This window comes from Microcebus murinus, chromosome 9 (genome assembly GCF_040939455.1).
Source record: "Microcebus murinus isolate Inina chromosome 9, M.murinus_Inina_mat1.0, whole genome shotgun sequence".
NCBI lineage: Eukaryota > Metazoa > Chordata > Mammalia > Primates > Cheirogaleidae > Microcebus > Microcebus murinus.
Genome location: NC_134112.1, coordinates 67,026,466 through 67,043,961, shown reverse-complemented (window position 1 = coordinate 67,043,961; position 17,496 = coordinate 67,026,466). Strand labels below are relative to the sequence as shown.

Here is a 17,496-nt window from a genome sequence, read left to right as displayed (position 1 = left end):
AACAGCATCATTTTGTCCTGATACTGTAATTAAACTGGAACTTTTAATAATTATTCACCAAGCCGTTGTTCATTCTAGTGTACAAAGCGTCTGTCTTTCATGACAGCTGGAGTTGAGCAAGAATTCTGATTAAAACCTCATCCAATGTAATAAATTGCTTTTGAAAACTGCTCTCATTTCACTTACTAGTCCTTGGTTTGAACAAAGAACTAAAATGAGAAAGCACTCAGTGAAATGAACCTCTTGGGATTTGCGATTAATTATTTATAACAAATTCACAAGATTAATAAATACTCACATAGTTCTATAGTGCCTCTTATCTACTTTAATAAAGGCCTGATAGCATGCAATTTGGATTGCTTGTGTATAAATATGACTTTGAAATGGAAGATGTACCTTGACATTAGAACCAAACCAATAATTAAAATATTAAGCCTCTATAATTAGGACTATTTTAAGGTGCCTGATTCATTCAATGGAGATTTTTATTCTTTTGTTGATTTTTAGCATATTACTAGAAATACTACTATAAATATTTTTCTTCCATGCTTTTATGATCAGCATATTGGGAATAAATCAAACCTAGAGTGATAATTAAATATCATCACTCCTGGGCTCAGGAAAGAAAGTGAAAAATCTAACTTTATTTCGGGAAACAATAAAATGCTTTTTTGGCAATAGAAATCACAATGAATTAGGATAATCACAATGAGTCACTGCACACATTATGAATTAGGAACACATGCCATTATGGTACAGATTCTCATTTGTTCTCTGTAATTCATGTCTAAAACTTCCTAAAATTTGTTCTGAAGCTGAAAAGCTAAAAGCAGCTCACTGCTTCCTAAATTGTAGTATTTGCCAAAATAGTCCCCCTGGAGTCATTCTTCATGTTTGTATAGTACCTTCCTTCCTAAGAACTCAACTCATCTTTCCCTAACCCCCTACATTATCTTCATTGGCCCATACTACATCTGTTTGAAATGAGTGAGACTTATTATTTTTGATAACACTAAATTGCAGATCCTAGACACCAACGTGGAACATACAGAGTAAAATATCAGAACTAAATTCTGCTTCCCCTGGCTCCATTTGATTCACTCATTCAGCTTTATTTATTATATTAAGCACTCTTCTATGCCAGGTACTCCTGCAGCACACAGTAGGGCCACCTCTGACCGGGCTTTCCAGAAGAAGTAACATCCATCTCAGTTCTTTCTCAGTCCTTTACTCTGCTTTCTCCTGTGTAGCTCTAAATAATTCAATAAGACTCCAAATTATTTCAGAGATCTTAATTTAATGACCACACATTTATTACCATTTGGAGACAGAGGATTATCTCTGTAACATCATACCTTAGGTATCTAACTCTTGTCTTTAGATTAAGAAGAGCATGCACAGACACAGGTGTTATATATCAGAGGTGGCCTTAGCGCAATCCTGTTATGACACAGAGAGCGGTAGATTGAGGGACAAATCCCCCCCTCACTCACACTCATCTCTTCCACAGAGGGAAAGCCTGGTGGGCAATGTCATCCTGCAGGACCATGGCTCATCCTGCTCCCCGGTGTCCCCGTTGCATATAACAGGATAGCAATAAGAAACCTCCATTCATTGATATTAGATGGACTCACTGTGCGCTCAGTGTGGGCACGTGGGCATTATTATTGAGCAAATGAAATTATCCAGTCTCACCCAGGTTACCTGGAAGGACTCTTCCCTTCTTGCTGATAGCTTGTCTTTCCCAGTTTGTATCAGCTGAACTGGGAAACAGCAAGCTTCCTGACAGAAGGAACAAGGCTAGCTGAGAATCCAGATGAACTGGGTTCTAGACTCAGTCCTAACATTTGGTCTTGAGTTAGTCAAGGAAACAGGCTGTGCAGAGCGTTGCCTCTTCTCACAGGAGGATTATGTAGTTCTGACTCCTTACTGCCTCAGAAGGCTGTGCAAACTAATGAAACTCATCTCCATAAAAGAAGTCTCCGTGTATTTTTAGAATTATTACTTAACTTGAGTTCTTTGTTTTTCAGCCTCTAAAGTATATGAGGTGTGGGCTGTCACTTGGGGAAATTTCAACATCATCCTGCATTGCTTCGGCAGGCAGATTTTCATTTGAGTTCAATACCAATTTGCCATTTAAGCTTGAAACAGTTGCTGTTCAGAGGTTTTTTAAAGAAAACCGGGGGGCCTTTCCCTGGAGGATTAGTCAGGGCAGACTCCATCCCTTCCATGTGCAATCTCCACCCTTAACCAAGGAAACAATTTAGAATAAACCAGAAGAACAAATGACCAGGATGCATAGGCAACAGATGAGGAGAAAAGACAGAGGCTGGGTGCTGGAATAGCAATGGCAAGAAAAAGAGGTGGGGTTTGGAGGAGAGAGGAAAATTGGGAGAGAACACAGCCACAAATAAAAGAAAGCTTTGACAAAATAGCTTTTTTCTTTAATGTTTATTTTTCAACTAAGTACATATATGATATGCTTAGATTGTACTTGTAAGAAATGTTTTCTTTCTAATCTCATTCCTGAAGCCAAGATGAAAGGGAAACAAGATTTTAGACAGAAATGATGATTAAATCCGGAGGGGTAGGGAAGTATCCACATATTGCCATGCTTATGTTCTTTTATCTTTTGAGGAAAGTTCAGTCATAAAAGCTTTGCCAAGCACATTGTTAATTTGCCAAGAGGCGGGAGTGGAAGTAAAGCAGATCCTAATTATTATGATTGTTGTTATTTTGTGTTTACATGGAGCCTGTGCTCCGAGGTGCTCAGGATTAGGGGAAATGTAGGAGGAGAGATGTGGTTCGGTACTTGTCATCAATCTGCTGGAACAACCACATAGAAAATCCTCTGTGATTAATGACAAAATGAATGAAACTGTTGAGTGAGTGCACAGATAGTACAATATGTATTGAGTGGGCAAATGTTAAGTGAAAGGAAAAAACGCAAAACGTCATACCGTCTGTACAAGGATTTTCCTGTAGCAGTTGCATTGCAGTAAAATTGCTTGGATGAGGATGCATTCCACTGAGAGGTAGGAAAGCATTTTTATGTGGATAAAGCAAGCTCTTACTTAAAAGTAAACTTGGAGGCACTCCTGTTTTCGCTTTTCGCAGTGTTATTTGATGTGGTAAGGCACAAGCCTCTGTTAGTATAAGAGAGCAGCTAGGAAAAAAATGTCTTTGAGCTGTGAGATGCTTGTATATTTTCAAAATATGATTATATGCATGTGTTTGTATTTTATGACTTGGATAATCTGAAAATCAATTTGCTTTGTCAATGCTTCCTGGATTAGAATTCCACTATTTGGTCCCTATCCTAGGTAAGACATTGTTTGCAAATTGTGCTACTTGTGAGATGTTGCAGTGGTTGCTAAGGCATTTAAGGTACTGATGAAAGTAAAATGGTTGTCATGGTGACTGATAAAAATAAATGTTGAAAATGCCCTGGGTTCTTTCTTTTCCAGTCTACTAAAGAAAATTGAGCGGGAAACATGGAGGGAGAGTGGCGTTTCATTAATTGCTACTGTAACTCGTCTTATGGAGAGGTTGTTAGATTACAGGTAAGCCGAGGCACCCGGTTTTCAGATGTGCCGAGCTCCAGTTAGAAAATCAAATAGGTGGAATACAATCAACGTTCCACTTGAGTGAATCACTCCGAATTGATAATCAGACCATGGAACCTGGTGCAGTAAAATAATGGACTTCTAACCGGCTGGTTCAGAGTTTTTAATTTGGGTGTTTTCTTTTCAGTTTGGTTTGGGTTTTTTGGTAGTTATTTCAAAGTCTTGGTGAATTGAGAGGATTGTCAGAGTCCCTGAAAGTCCTAAAAAAAAAAAAAAATTATTTATTTATTTATTTTTTTGGTATTTAGACTCACCCACTAGAACCAGTACACTCTATCCATTTTAGGGTGAAGACAATGTAACAGAATTGTACAACCATGCTATTCTCTTGAAAAAGAGCCAGGTCGGGGGATGAAATTTACATTGTCACCTTTCGTAGACCTATTTTTTTTTTAATACACCATTAAAGCAGTCCATCCCACTTAGATGCATGGTGGTTTTGTTTTATTTTAGGAACAAAACCTCATTGTCAATGATGATGAGGCTTACCAGCTACTTCTCCCCCCTCTTTGGGAGGTGGACAATAACACACCTTCACTCCTCTTTCCTCCTGAGCCCCCTGTCCATTGAGAGGGAGCACAGTCTTGACATGGAAGTGAAATTCTAGACAGAAACTAGTGCTCGGGAGTCTCTGACTCCCCAGCCTCACCAGAGATCTTTGGTCCCTGGAGCCTTTATCTGAACAGACACTTGCAAATTGTCTCTGGTTTCCGACTAATTTTTTTCTTTTTTTGCCTAAAAGAACAAATTGTGTTTGCCTCTAAAAAGGAAGTTCTGAGTTCTGACTATTGCTTTCTGTTTTTAGGGACTGCATGAAAATGGGAGAGGTAGATGGCAAAAAGATTGGCTGCACCGTTAGCCTTCTGGTTAGTAAACTATTACCCTTTTTCTCCTTTTCTCCTAACTTTTTTCACAGAAATATTGTGTTTTGTTTGTTTTTAATCTGCAATGTGGTGTTTCATAGAAGGGTTTAGAAGTGTTTTTAAAAGAACATAGTGAGCTTCAGGTTGAATTACAGCCCAGAAAATCCTCGGCCCCTAACATTGCAAAATGCACCCTCCGCATTCCCGACAGCTCTAATAGCAGACCCGGGGAACCCAGGGCACTGGCATTGGGTTCTCCAGTTGCGCTGCTTTACCCTCCTAGGGTCTTTTGTTGCTCTCCAAAAAAAGAAAAGCACTGTGTCCCCATTTAGAGGTCTTTTTACTTCTGTAAAGCAATTTCTCTCTGTTCTTCTTTTCCTTCCTCACAGAGTTATATGCATTCTACGTTTTAATAAATATTACTGATCTCGTCTTTTGTGAACATAAAATGAGTTTTATGTTTAACACACTACTTTTCACTTTCTAGCTTCTTTGCAAGTTGAATTCATAATAGCACTGTTGTTAAGGTGTGTATAATAACTAGGATGACCCTATAATGTATCACTCGAGCAGGAAATTTTTGAGAGTAAAATTAAACATTATGTAAAGATAACAGGCTACCAAAGGGGTCCTGGGCAAACCAAAATTTATATAAAATGTCACCTAACTATTAAAGAGAATGGCAGTCTCACCACCGAGCAAAGAGATAACCATACATTTAGACATTTGTTTTTCATATTTTAGTATAGGACAAATTAATGATTTTGATAATTTCCTTGAATCAGATGTGAAGTGCAGGAAGAGATGAAATATAGGAAGATGATTCCTTTAATCAGATTTGAAATACATGAAGAGTCTAGGTCCAACTTGGTGAATATCATGGTTTCCTTTTCTTATATTTCGTAGAATAGACGAATCCTCCTCAGGTACTCTAAGTACTTGCACTGTCATCCTTATCCTTACTCTGATCATTTGACTCCCTCACATGCCATAGTCTTCTCTTTTTGCCTGTACCTTGAATTTTTTTCCCTGACATTGATCATCAATTCTGTCTTTTCTTAGCTCAATGGTTTCAGTCTTTTTGTTTTGTTTTGTTTTGTTTACACTTCTCATAGTCCCTTTTCAAAGCTCAGGACTTCTGCTTCTTGTGACTGTCTTTTTATCAGTTTTCCTAATTTCTTACTGTACTGCTCCTCATCTCTGGGTCTATGTCTGTATCCATCTTTACCACATCTGCCACTTCCTCCTCATTTTTAATTTAATTGTTACATCTCTACCTCTAATATCAGTCCCTAAGAAGAACGAGACCTGAGCATACTCCATCAGGCCACATTTTGTTCACGTATTATGCACTTTCTACCATCATTTTTGTCATTAGACCCAATGGTAACCTCCAGGCCATCCACCCAAACTCACTGGGTCAGCCCATTTTCCCCTCCTCTTAAACATCATTTATAACCTTGAACCTAATCATTCCCTCTTTTAAATCTCCTAGCTGTGTTTCCCTGGTTTCTTGCCTGCTTTTGCCAGCCTTCATCACTGTCAGGACCCTCAGCCTCAGTTTCCCCCATGTCCCTTCTTGTATTCAGTGTTAGGAGAGGTAAGCCAAGTGCTCTATAAGCTTTAGGTCTTCTCAGTTTGTCTCCTTAACCTGAGCTCTACATCAGCTCCAGGTACTAGGTCTCATCAATAACCTCAAAGCAAAGCCTTTACCTTTTTTCAAAAGAATCCTCTTCCATTGTTCCATCTTCTTTCACATTTCCTTTCCACTTGGAGGTGGACAAATAAGTGCAAACCCTAGGTTCACTTCCTCCGCTGGTATAAAAGAAGAGATCTCTTCCTTGAATCAAAGAATTAATACTCTGCCCTCGATGTGTTTAGTCTCCCAGTAGGAATAAGCCAGAGACTTAGCATAATCAGTGGTGCCCTAACTAATCACTTGAGACAAAGAATTTATCATGGTAGCTTTGTGCTGACCAAGAATAGTCCTTCTAGAAAAGTTAACATGTTGAAAGCTGTACTCATTACAAACTAGCACAAGAATACTTATTAAAGCACTAAAGATATCACTTTGAAGCTAATCTTTTTAGCCTCTACTCCATATGGAAAGTTCTTGATGTTTTCTGGTAGCAATATGGTTCTCTTCAACTACTCACTTCCTCTCAGAGATTTCCCTTTCTGGAAAGGTTAATTCCAGATTGTCTTCTGGAGAACTGTGACATCCCTTACAAGATCAGAGTCAAATTCTAGAGTTAAGTTGGTAAAAATGCGTAATGTTTGACATGACTAATACTAGGAAATGTAATTAATGTTTTGTTCTTTGTGTCACACGTTTTGCCAGACATATGTGAAATACCCTTTGCTGACTGGAGAGATTTTTTTTAAAGAAGTATTCATTTATAGCAGGATTACATATTTTGTTCTTAAAGAAAGCTGCTTCTTAGCAGAAAGCTATTAGAGCCAATCATCCTTTAATAATTTAAAACCTGCTGTGGGATTGTTAGACTTGTATTTATGGTACAACAACTCTTGCTAATTAAAATGATTGTGGTTATAATAAGAGAGACATGAATAGCATTATTTACTTAGCTTTCTAAAGAATGCCAAGATCTACAAGGGGGGAAAGGGGGAAGATAGTGTTATAAATTGGAAAAAAAATTGTTTATGATGAATTCAACTTACTATCATTCTCTCAAGTTTACAAGAATCCTCATATTGATGAATGGACACCTGTTAGGTACTAGACAGAGAGTACATTTGCTAGATGATCCTTGAGCTTCATGCCCACTTATAATTGAAGCACAATTTAACCATGTTGGCTAGTTTAATCCATCACCAAAGCTCTGTCTAGCTAATCACTATAAAAATTTTTGAGAATTTTTGGCCTTTTTGTCTTAGAAAAGCCTGTCACTCCTTCAAGTCAACAGATTTATCCTCTCATCACAAATTTTCCATTCTTCTGCACACCAAACAGCATCTGTGAAAAGAGCAACAATAAGTAATAAGAGTAGCTCAAGTGTCTTAAGCAAGGATTTCATAATGTACAATGATCTGTTCACTAAAAGTGTCGAACGCGGAGACTCCACATTATGCTTTTATTAGAATCTAATTTTATGTACATTTGCTCCTATGTTTACTAAGTTCAGAGAGGACTAATATACTTTCTAGTGTGATGAAAGAGTATATTTGGATGCTTAAAACTATACATTTAAAATACCAACATAATGTGTCCAGGTAAGTAAACATTGAGTTTTCATTAACTAATATTAAAACATTTTAGAGAAGTTTAGTAAGTTCTAGATATTTTGTTTAATAAACAAATATTTTCAGTAAGCATGTTCCTATAATAATAATTTGAAATAAAATCTCTTATTAGTTCCTTTATGTTTTGGACATAAACTAAAAACATTTAAACTCCAACACAAGTAAGAAAGGCAGAATAACATCTTAATAAAGAATATTTTCATTTACCCTCTTTTACATAATTCTTCGGGGAAAAAATGCTTTTACAGTGTTTTACTCATCTTTATCTATAGTCTTAGAGACTTTTCTTTAGAGTAAAATATCTTTAAAATTAAAGAAACTATCCTTTGACTATCAGTCAGCAAACTTAATAAATATGTTAATCTGTTATGTATTTTTAACATTTTTGAGTTGAATAGGCTGATTGTCCTTTGACAGTTAAACTAACAAAAAGTAGTAGAAAGTAACAAAAGAAATGTGAATCAGGGGTAATAACCCAAGGTTATCCAGTAATTGCTAGGAGGTCATGCTTAACACAGGCACTGTCCAGTTGAAAATATGTCACTAGGCCGCCTTACTTCATTTTTAAAGAGACATTACATGGAAAAATGTATCAGTTCTCCTAGTTCAAGACATAGAAGTTTAGCAGAGTAAAAGGCAGATATTCGTAGGCCTGACTACTGAGGAACTATCCATACCATATCCATACTCTTTTTTTTTTTTTACAGAATTTCTATAAGACTGAACTGAACAAGGAAGAGATGTATATACGCTACATCCACAAACTCTACGATCTACATCTCAAAGCACAGAACTTTACAGGTAATCCTGTCTTTTGGCTCAGATTGGGGGAAGTGGGCTGAATACTGATATATTAAACATGATAACTCCTGTAGTTTTTATAATTAGAGCTGAAGACTCAAGCATTTCTACTTTGAAATTAAAATTTATTTTGAATTAGATGTATGTTTCTAAGTATTCCATATGTCATGTCATGTATATTTATATTTATCATATTTACATGTATAATATATATCATATATATGATATGGTACATCTATATAGGTTTTTTGACTGTATCTCTTGGCACAATTTTTTTTTTTTTTTTTTTTTGAGACAGAGTCTCACTTTGTTGCCCAGGCTAGATTGAGTGCCGTGGCGTCAGCCTGGCTCACAGCAACCTCAATCTCCTGGGCTCAGCGATCCTACTGCCTCAGCCTCCCGAGTAGCTGGGACTACAGGCATGCGCCACCATGCCCGGCTAATTTTTTGTATATATATTTTTAGTTGGTCAATTAATTTCTTTCTATTTTTGGTAGAGACGGGGTCTCGCTCAGGCTGGTTTCGAACTCCTGACCTTGAGCGATCCGCCCGCCTCGGCCTCCCAAAGTGCTAGGATTACAGGCGTGAGCCACCGCGCCCAGCCCTTGGCACAATATTTTTGGAGGTTGCTTTTGAGATTGCAAACTACATGCCTAACTTTTCACTGTCTACGTATAGTTAGGATTTTACCAATTCAAGTTAAATATGGGAACTTTACAGCTGTATAGATCTCACTATCCTTTCCACTTTGTGTTGTGGTTGTCATATGTATTACATCTGCATGCATTGAAAGCCCGATCAGATAATGTCATAATTATTGCTTTCAATAGTCATACCTCTTTTAAAGAATTTAAGAGAATAAAAAGTCTATTATTTTTATTCAAGTATTTACCATTTCTGTCATTCTTTCTTCATTTATGAAATTCTCAGTTTCCCTCTATTATTTTTATTCAACCTGAAGAACTTGTTTTCGTATTTCTTTTAAAGCAGGTCTAGTAGTGAAGAGTTCTCTTACTTTTCCTTCATCTGAGAATATCTTTATTTTACCTTCATTCCTAAAGAATATGTTTCCTGGATACAGAATTGGAGGTGGACAGTTCTTTTGTTTCAGTTCTTTAAAAATATTACTCCACTGTCTTCTGGCCTCCACAGTTTCTGATGAGAAATATGCAGTCATTAAAATTACTCACCTATATGAAATGCATAACTTTCCTCTGGCTGTTTTCAGAATTTTACCTTTGGTTTTCAGTGGTTTGATTATTGTACGTGTGGGCATAGTTTTCTTTATGTTTAACCTGTTTAGGTTTGCTGAGCTTCTTGGATTCATAAATGTATTTTCTTCATCAAATTTTGGGATTGTTCAGGCATTATTTTCTTAAATATATTTTCTGTACCAATCCTTCTCTTCTTTTGGGGGACTGCAATGGCATGAATTTTAGGCCTTTTAATATATCCCATAGGTTTTGGGGGCTCTATTTATTTTTCAACTTTTCTTCTTTCTGTTGTTCAGATTGGATAATTACTGTCAATTCACATTCAAGTTCACTAATTCTCTTCTGTCATTTTCGTTCAGCTATTGAGCCTTTCCAGTAAAATTTTAATTTTTGTTATTATTCATTTCCAAAATTTCCATTTAGTTATTTTCACTTTACAGCTCCAATTTCTTTGCAAAGAACTTCTATCTTTTCATTCATTGAAGAGCATTTACTTCAAGGACTTTAGTTATAATAACTGCTTCATGGTCTTTGTCTGTGATTCTATCATCTGTGTCATGTTGGGGTTGGTATCTGTTAATTGCCTTTGTCTTTTGAGAGTTGTTTAGTTTTCCTGGTTCTTTGAATATCAAATAATTTTTATTATATCCTGGACTTTTTAAATATCATATTATGAGACTCTATATTCTGTTAAAATCCTCTGTAGAGTGTTAACATTTTTCACTTTAACAGACAGTCAACCCAGTTAGGTTCAAACTTTAAGTCCTGAGCCACCTTCTGAAAGTTGTGATTCCAGTGCCAGTTTAGTTTTCAAAGCCCTTGCACTACTGTTCTGGTCTTCCCTGCCTGTGTGCCACCCAAGGGGAGTTCTGGCACCTGGGTGGTGATCTACACCATAGTTCATTTCTCAAAGTCTTGGTTACATTTATCATGGTCCATTCTACACATGTGCACCTTGGACATGAGCCTAAGACTTCATATACAAAATTAAAATATCCCTTTCTGGAGTGCCTTCCTCTCTGTGCTCTTCCCCATTTTTCCTATCTCCCAGGGACTCCCTTTCCTAGTCTTCTGACTATAAAGCCAAGGCTTGATCCTATTCATGCCATGGTACACTCCCTACAATTGGTCTCCCCGTGGACAAAGCAACAAAAGAAAAGACCCTGTGGGAACCAATGCCATTGTCCCCTCTACCACCACTACAATTTGCAGCTTTGTTCCTGGAACTCACTTAAAATGAGGCCAGAGGAGTCTAAAGAGCTACATCCCGTCCCTGAACTCTGGCTAAAGGAGCTTTTCTTGGAGCTTCTCTGCCTGTTCCCATTTACGACGCCAGGAGATATGGGAGGCAAAAAATAAAGACAGAGAACTCAACACTGTATGTCATTCTTTGAGAACTGGTTTTCCTCCTCAGTCCACCTGCTCTTATTTGCTTTTCAGAATCGCCCAAGAGTCACATAGGTATTCTGCCCAGGGTACTCAGTTGTACTCGGTGGGAAAGATAGGGAAAGGACGTGCTTATGCCACCTTAACTAGAACCAGAACCCTTTAATTAGATTTAGGAACTACAAATCTTGGTCTTTGGCCATACTATTCTTCTAAGGAACTCCTGAATCATGGCCCCTCCCTGAACTTTAAAAGCATAAAAGAACCCTTTCTGAAATGGTGCTGTGTTCCCAGAATTTAAACTGTGCCTCTCTAGTCATGGTCCCATCTCAATAGCATCATTGTTTATTCAGTCCAGAGACCTCAATATTATCTTTGACTCTTCTTTTCTTAACTTCCCTCAAATAATCATTCATGAAGTTCTATTGATTCTGTTTCCTAAAAATCCCCCAAAACCATTTCCTTTTCATTGTTTCCACTTTCACTGCCTCAGGACTTCATCATCTCTCACCTGGACTGCCTCTTAACTACCACCAGAGTTATTCTCTAGAATAGGAATCAGCAAACTACAATCTTCAGGCTAGCCGCTGATTTTGTAGAGGGAGTTTTTTTTTTTTTTCAGCATATTATGGGGGTACAGATTTTAAGGTTTCAATAAATGCCCTTCCCCCCTCCCCCCACAAGTCTGAGTCTCCAGCATGACCATCCCTCAGATGGTGTGCATATCACTCGTTATGTATGTATATACCTGCCCCCCCCTCCCCAATACCCTATTACTGTAGTACCTATGTGTCCACTTAGGTGCTACTCAGTTAATACCAGTTTGCTGGAGAATATATCTGGTGCTTGTTTTTCCATTCTTGGGATACTTCACTTAGTAGTATGGGTTCCAGCTCTAACCAGGAAAATATAAGATGTGCTAACTCAGCCACACCCACTTATTTACATGTTGTCTATAGCTGCTTTTGCACCGCAGCCTAAGTTGAGTAGTCAAGACAAAGCCCACAGCCCAAATTATTTACTATCTGGCCCTTTAAGAGAAAGTTGGCCAACTCTTTCTCTAGCTATAACTCTGTTGTCAGTTTATGTGTTCTGCAAAATAAACTTCAAATTCTTTATTCAAGGTCTGTCATAATCAAACCAACACCTGTCTGTTCAGCTTCACCTTACCACTTGTACTGCATACCTTTTCGTTTTTCAGGATTAATTCCTCCTTCACCTTTTCCTTGAAGTCTTCCCCTTCTTGAAGTTCTCTTTCTTTCACCAATTTCATGCTCCACCACCCTTCTCCCATAGGCTGAGTTGATTTTTTTCAACTTTTTTTTCCATTGCATTTTTTCCAGATTTCCATTAAAGCACTTATCACATTGTTTTTATTAATAGTTGCATATTACATAAGATTATATATTTATATATATATATATACATGCATGTGTGTATGTATATGTGTAGGTAGGCAGATATATAGATAGATAAATATCTTCAGTGAAAGGATGCATTCCTTAAGGATAGAGATGATATTTTCTTTTCTTGAGTTGTCTCAGTTTTTAGAATAGTGCCTAGCAATGTGAGATTTAAATAAATGCATCACTAATGAATGGACCCATTAGTTAAATTTTTTTTTTTTTTTTTGAGACGGAGTCTCGCTTTGTTGTCCAGGCTAGAGTGAGTGCCGTGGTGTCAGCCTAGCTCACAGCAACCTCAAACTCCTAGGCTCGAGCGATCCTTCTGCCTCAGCCTCCCGAGTAGCTGGGACTACAGGCATGCGCCACCATGCCCGGCTAATTTTTTTTTTATATATATATCAGCTGGCCAATTAATTTCTTTCTATTTATAGTAGAGACGGGGTCTCGCTCTTGCTCAGGCTGGTTTTGAACTCCTGACCTCTAGCAATCTGCCCGCCTCGGCCTCCCAGAGAGCTAGGATTACAGGTGTGAGCCACCGCGCCCGGCCCCCCATTAGTTAAATTTTAACAACTAGTGAGCAGATTTTCTCTTTCAATATTGGTCATTCTTCAGTCACTAAGAAAACAACCTAGTAGACTTTATTTTTTTAATTTTTAAAGTCCATAAAAAAAGAAATAAGAGAGGGAACTGTGGACAAGCTATTCCAAATATGCTTCTCTGAAACAAAGTTCAAATGTGTTTGATTATATTTCAGAAATGGGTAAAACTCTTTACTCTTTGTTTACTCAACGTGCAGTTTTTATATTCCCTAAAGTCATAAGAAATAAGTTCTTCTCCCATGTAACATTTTATTCTTCTCTCTTATGTCCTCATTTTTGTGTGTCCTTGTAGAAGGTGAAATTGATAGAAAAAACTTTTCTATCTTTATAGGACTCTGTTTAAATGACTTACCCTTTTCCAACCTTTGTGAGTGTCCTCCATTCCTAATCCATCGCCACTCTTCCCCTGTGTTATTTCTTTTGCATATCGGTGTCAATATAAAATTTTGCATATACGTCTCAAAATGATGGAATGATATGGCCCTTGTTTAATTATGTGATAATACCTTTTGTTCAAAATTATAAACACTTTTTAAAAGATTGTTGGAAATTTTGGATGTGATTCATTCTTCCCTCTTTATATGCATTGTTTTCAAAGTGTGCCGAAGAATAAACATACAACATATCGCACAAAAACATTTACAATTTGTGAATTTGCTCAAAATTAGCCTCATTGGTGTGTCGTGTTGTTCATGCCTCAAAGGTGTTTATGTTTTATTATTCAAAATTTTCTACAGCTTCCTCTGTATACACTGTTTATCTCAGATATGTATTGTCATTTTCCCAAATCAAATTCTGAAACAGGTGAAATTTGTCTCCACACCTTTCCTGTGCCATCATTCAGTCATTTGTCAGGTTCATCCGATTACCTGCCAATGCCTTCTTGTTTTCCCAGACTTTCCTGGGGCAACTCACCCACCCCTGACATTCCACCCATCCTTGGACCTTCCAAGGGCAAGCTTGATTGGCAAAGCAGTTGGGGGCCAGAAACCTACATTGCTCTTTCTTTTCTTTTTTCTTCTTAATTGTGGTAAAATATAACATAAAATATACCATCCTAATCATTTTTAAGTGTACAGTTCAATGGCATTAAGTACATTCACATTGTTGTACAATGCCCACCACCATCCATCCTCAGAACTTTTTTCATCTTTCCGAACTAAAACTCTGTACCCATTAAGCACTAACTCCCCATTCTCTGCCCCTGGCAGCCACCAGTCTACTTTCTGTCTCTGTGACTTTGACCTTCATTGCCCTTGAAGTCACACCGTGCGGGCAGCTGTGGGAAGGGCATCCCTCAGTCCTCCCAATCCTACAAATGGTCGGTAGTCTCTAGGGTATTTTCTGAGTTCTCGTGTGCTAAGGGAAACTCAAAAGAAATTTGAGAGTCAAAGAAGATAAGTCCTGAGCTAGGTCATCAGGAGAAAGTAGGAGTTACTTGGCAGCTAAGGGGTAGAGGCTTGAAGGAACAGGCTGTGAGGGCCCTTAGGTGGGAATTGGTGTGATACACGAGGGGAACCTCAGCTCTCGGAGTTGACAGGAGCAGAGTGTGGCTGAGGGAACAAAGATACACATGGGGTTTTCTTAATGCTTAGCATTTGTTATAAAGATATGTGAGGAATTAAACATGAGGAAATCATCTCAGGGGATCTCAGAGGAAATTAGATGGCTATCCAAAATACAGCACAGATCTGAGGATCTGGGTATTATAATTATTGTATAGTCAGAGCAGACTTCCACGGCTGCCTGCGTCGCAGTGACTCAGCTCTGTTTCTGCGTCCACCTGTTAACTGACAGCCTTTAGTGCGGGCTTTCTCTATCCAGCTCATAATCAATCCCCACGAGAAAGAGGTCAGCAAGTGCTAGGGCAGTAGAGAGCATTTCTCCCCCTGTAGAGCAGCTTTCTTTTTCCCAGAAGCCTCTGGGTCACGATGCATCTTGCTCATGCCCGGAAGGTGGCTGATGGAGTCCAGTGGCTCCAAGCATGGGGGCTGGAGCCTCAGCAGCTACTGAGACAGGGGTGGGCTCCTTCTTACCTGTGCTTTGAGGGGGGAACAATGGGAAAATGTGGGACAGAGAGGCTGGTAAGGACCACATGGTCACCAGCCTTCTCTGTCACTCTAGGAGGCCTAAATTTATTGTTTTAGCTGCTGAGAGTTATTAGCTGGTTTGAATCAGGGGAGCAACATGGTCGTTTGCATTGGAGGAAGATCAGATTGGTAACACTGTACGAACTGAATGGAGGGGCATAACAGACTGCTGGTGGGTTAAGGAAGCTTTTGCAACAGTAATTGAACCAGGAGATTGGATGAGCTCACCAAAAGTATTTGAAGAGAAAAAGAGCCAGAGCCCATGCCTCATGGGACTTCTGCACTGAAGAGGCAAGAGAAAACTGACAGGGACCCTGGTCTTTCTTATTACAACTGTCTTTTATACATGGGAATGGCCAAATCACAGTATTAGAACTTAACACATTACTTTAGGGCTTTATATGTAATTACCCTTAAGGCAAATAGATGAAGAAAAAGAATTACCATTTATTAATACTATCTTAAAAGCTACTATTCTGTCTTTTGAGAGATATATGGGGTGATGGTCAAATGGGATTAATAACATAAGTGTTTGTCTATTTTATTCAATTTAGTAAATGAGTTGGCTATTATAATGTTGGGAGGAAAAAGTTATAATCCTTCGTCAATGACAATGAATTCTGGTTTCTATTCTTGATCTAAATTGGCTATATTTATGGTTGAGAAAAAGAAGAGACCTACAGACTGGCAAGGATTCTGTTAAATACACCACCTCTCTGTCAGCTATGCTTAAAAAGACAGGTCACCTTTGCCACTTGTCTGTATATGGAAAATCACCCCTCTATTTGTTTCTATATGAAATCCAACCATACCAAGCATGTATTGACTTCAGTCATCTCTACTGAAGGTTTGTGGGTCCTATTATATCACACAGGCCACAACAGTTCTTCCTCTCTCACAATGACACACACAACACACACACACCACACACACACACACACACACACACACACACACACACACACACTCCCCATCCAACACGGCTACCCTCTCCAATTCCTACTTCTGTGCTAGATTTTTGTTTTCTTTTTTATTGTCTTCACTCAGCTCCTCCTTGGCTTCTTTGACCCTTCTAAGTTCTGCCTATCCTCTGACCCTTTCTGCTCCAATACCAGTTTCCATTTCAGCCCTTTAGTATCCAGAAGAATTTATTTGCCATTCAGTGTTTCCTAAGCACACCCTTTTGAAGGCATTCATAGCCTCCAAAGGACTTAACTAGTGAACTTCCCTGGCAAACAAAGGCATGTTTCCCTTACATCTTTGAATCAGCCAAAACAAGATATCCTTGAATGTTTTCATCATGCCATAACATACATACATCATAGGGAAAACTAAAACGAAAAGCAAAAAAGAGAGAAAATACAGGGAATTAAATCTGTATTTAATACAGATTAAATACAGATCTCTGATAGTTTCATCATCGGAGGGGAGTCGCCATTCATTAACCTGCTGCATATATTCTGGACGTTTTTCTACTATACCATAAAATTCAGAAAATAGTATTTTCTCCAGTTTGTCCAAAACTGGCCCCATTTGAAAGGGTCCGGGTCCTGTCTCAATCACGGCCTTCCCACTTGACTCGCAGAGGCTGCGTACACCCTGCTGCTGTATGACGAGCTGCTGGAATGGTCTGACCGGCCCCTCAGGGAGTTCCTGACCTACCCCATGCAAACGGAGTGGCAGCGCAAGGAGCACCTGCACCTCACCATCATCCAGAACTTTGACAGAGGCAAAGTAAGTCAGCCCTGCCCTCCTGAGGGGGTTGTGTTGGTGGTGTCCCTACCCCCTTTTATTTCTAGTTTCTCGATGCCCACCTCCTCAAGCAGGGATCCTCACATTAAAACGTGCAATGAATGAAACACCCAAAATCTTGCTGAAGTGCAGATTCCCAGGCCCCGTCCTTAGACATTCTGATTCAGACATTCTAGGGAACCGGTGATTTTGTAACAAGAACTCCAGGAGATTCCAAAGCGCATGAACTTTGCATTATACTTTGATAAACACTGATCTAGAGGTTTTGATACCCTGTGACTTATTCTGTTTGGGCCACTATAACAAAATACCATAGACTGGGTGGCTTATGAACAACAGAAATTTATTTCTCAGAGTTCTGGAAGCCAAGAAGTGCGAGGTCAAGGCCCCAACAGATTTGGTGTCTGGTGGGGGCACATTTCCTCATGGGTGGTGCCTTTGTGCTGTGTGGGAGGGGCTAGCTAGCTCTCTGGGGCCTCTTTATATGGGCCCTAA

General features: G+C 38.7%; 1 protein-coding gene across 7 annotated transcripts in view; it reads left to right on the top strand.

Annotated features, from left to right (window-relative positions):
* DOCK4 (dedicator of cytokinesis 4) overlaps positions 1 to 17,496 on the top strand; it is a 424,117-nt gene that overhangs the window by 366,411 nt on the left and 40,210 nt on the right. For 5 of the 7 annotated variants that reach the window (XM_012736141.2, XM_012736143.2, XM_012736142.2 and 2 more), the window contains exons 33-37: positions 3,297 to 3,323; positions 3,468 to 3,563; positions 4,432 to 4,492; positions 8,461 to 8,554; positions 16,835 to 16,983. In XM_012736141.2, coding sequence (XP_012591595.1) covers positions 3,297 to 3,323; positions 3,468 to 3,563; positions 4,432 to 4,492; positions 8,461 to 8,554; positions 16,835 to 16,983 — 427 coding nt within the window. The remainder of the gene's footprint in view (positions 1 to 3,296; positions 3,324 to 3,467; positions 3,564 to 4,431; positions 4,493 to 8,460; positions 8,555 to 16,834; positions 16,984 to 17,496) is intronic. The other 2 variants (XM_012736139.2, XM_012736138.2) reach the window with 1 other exon arrangement.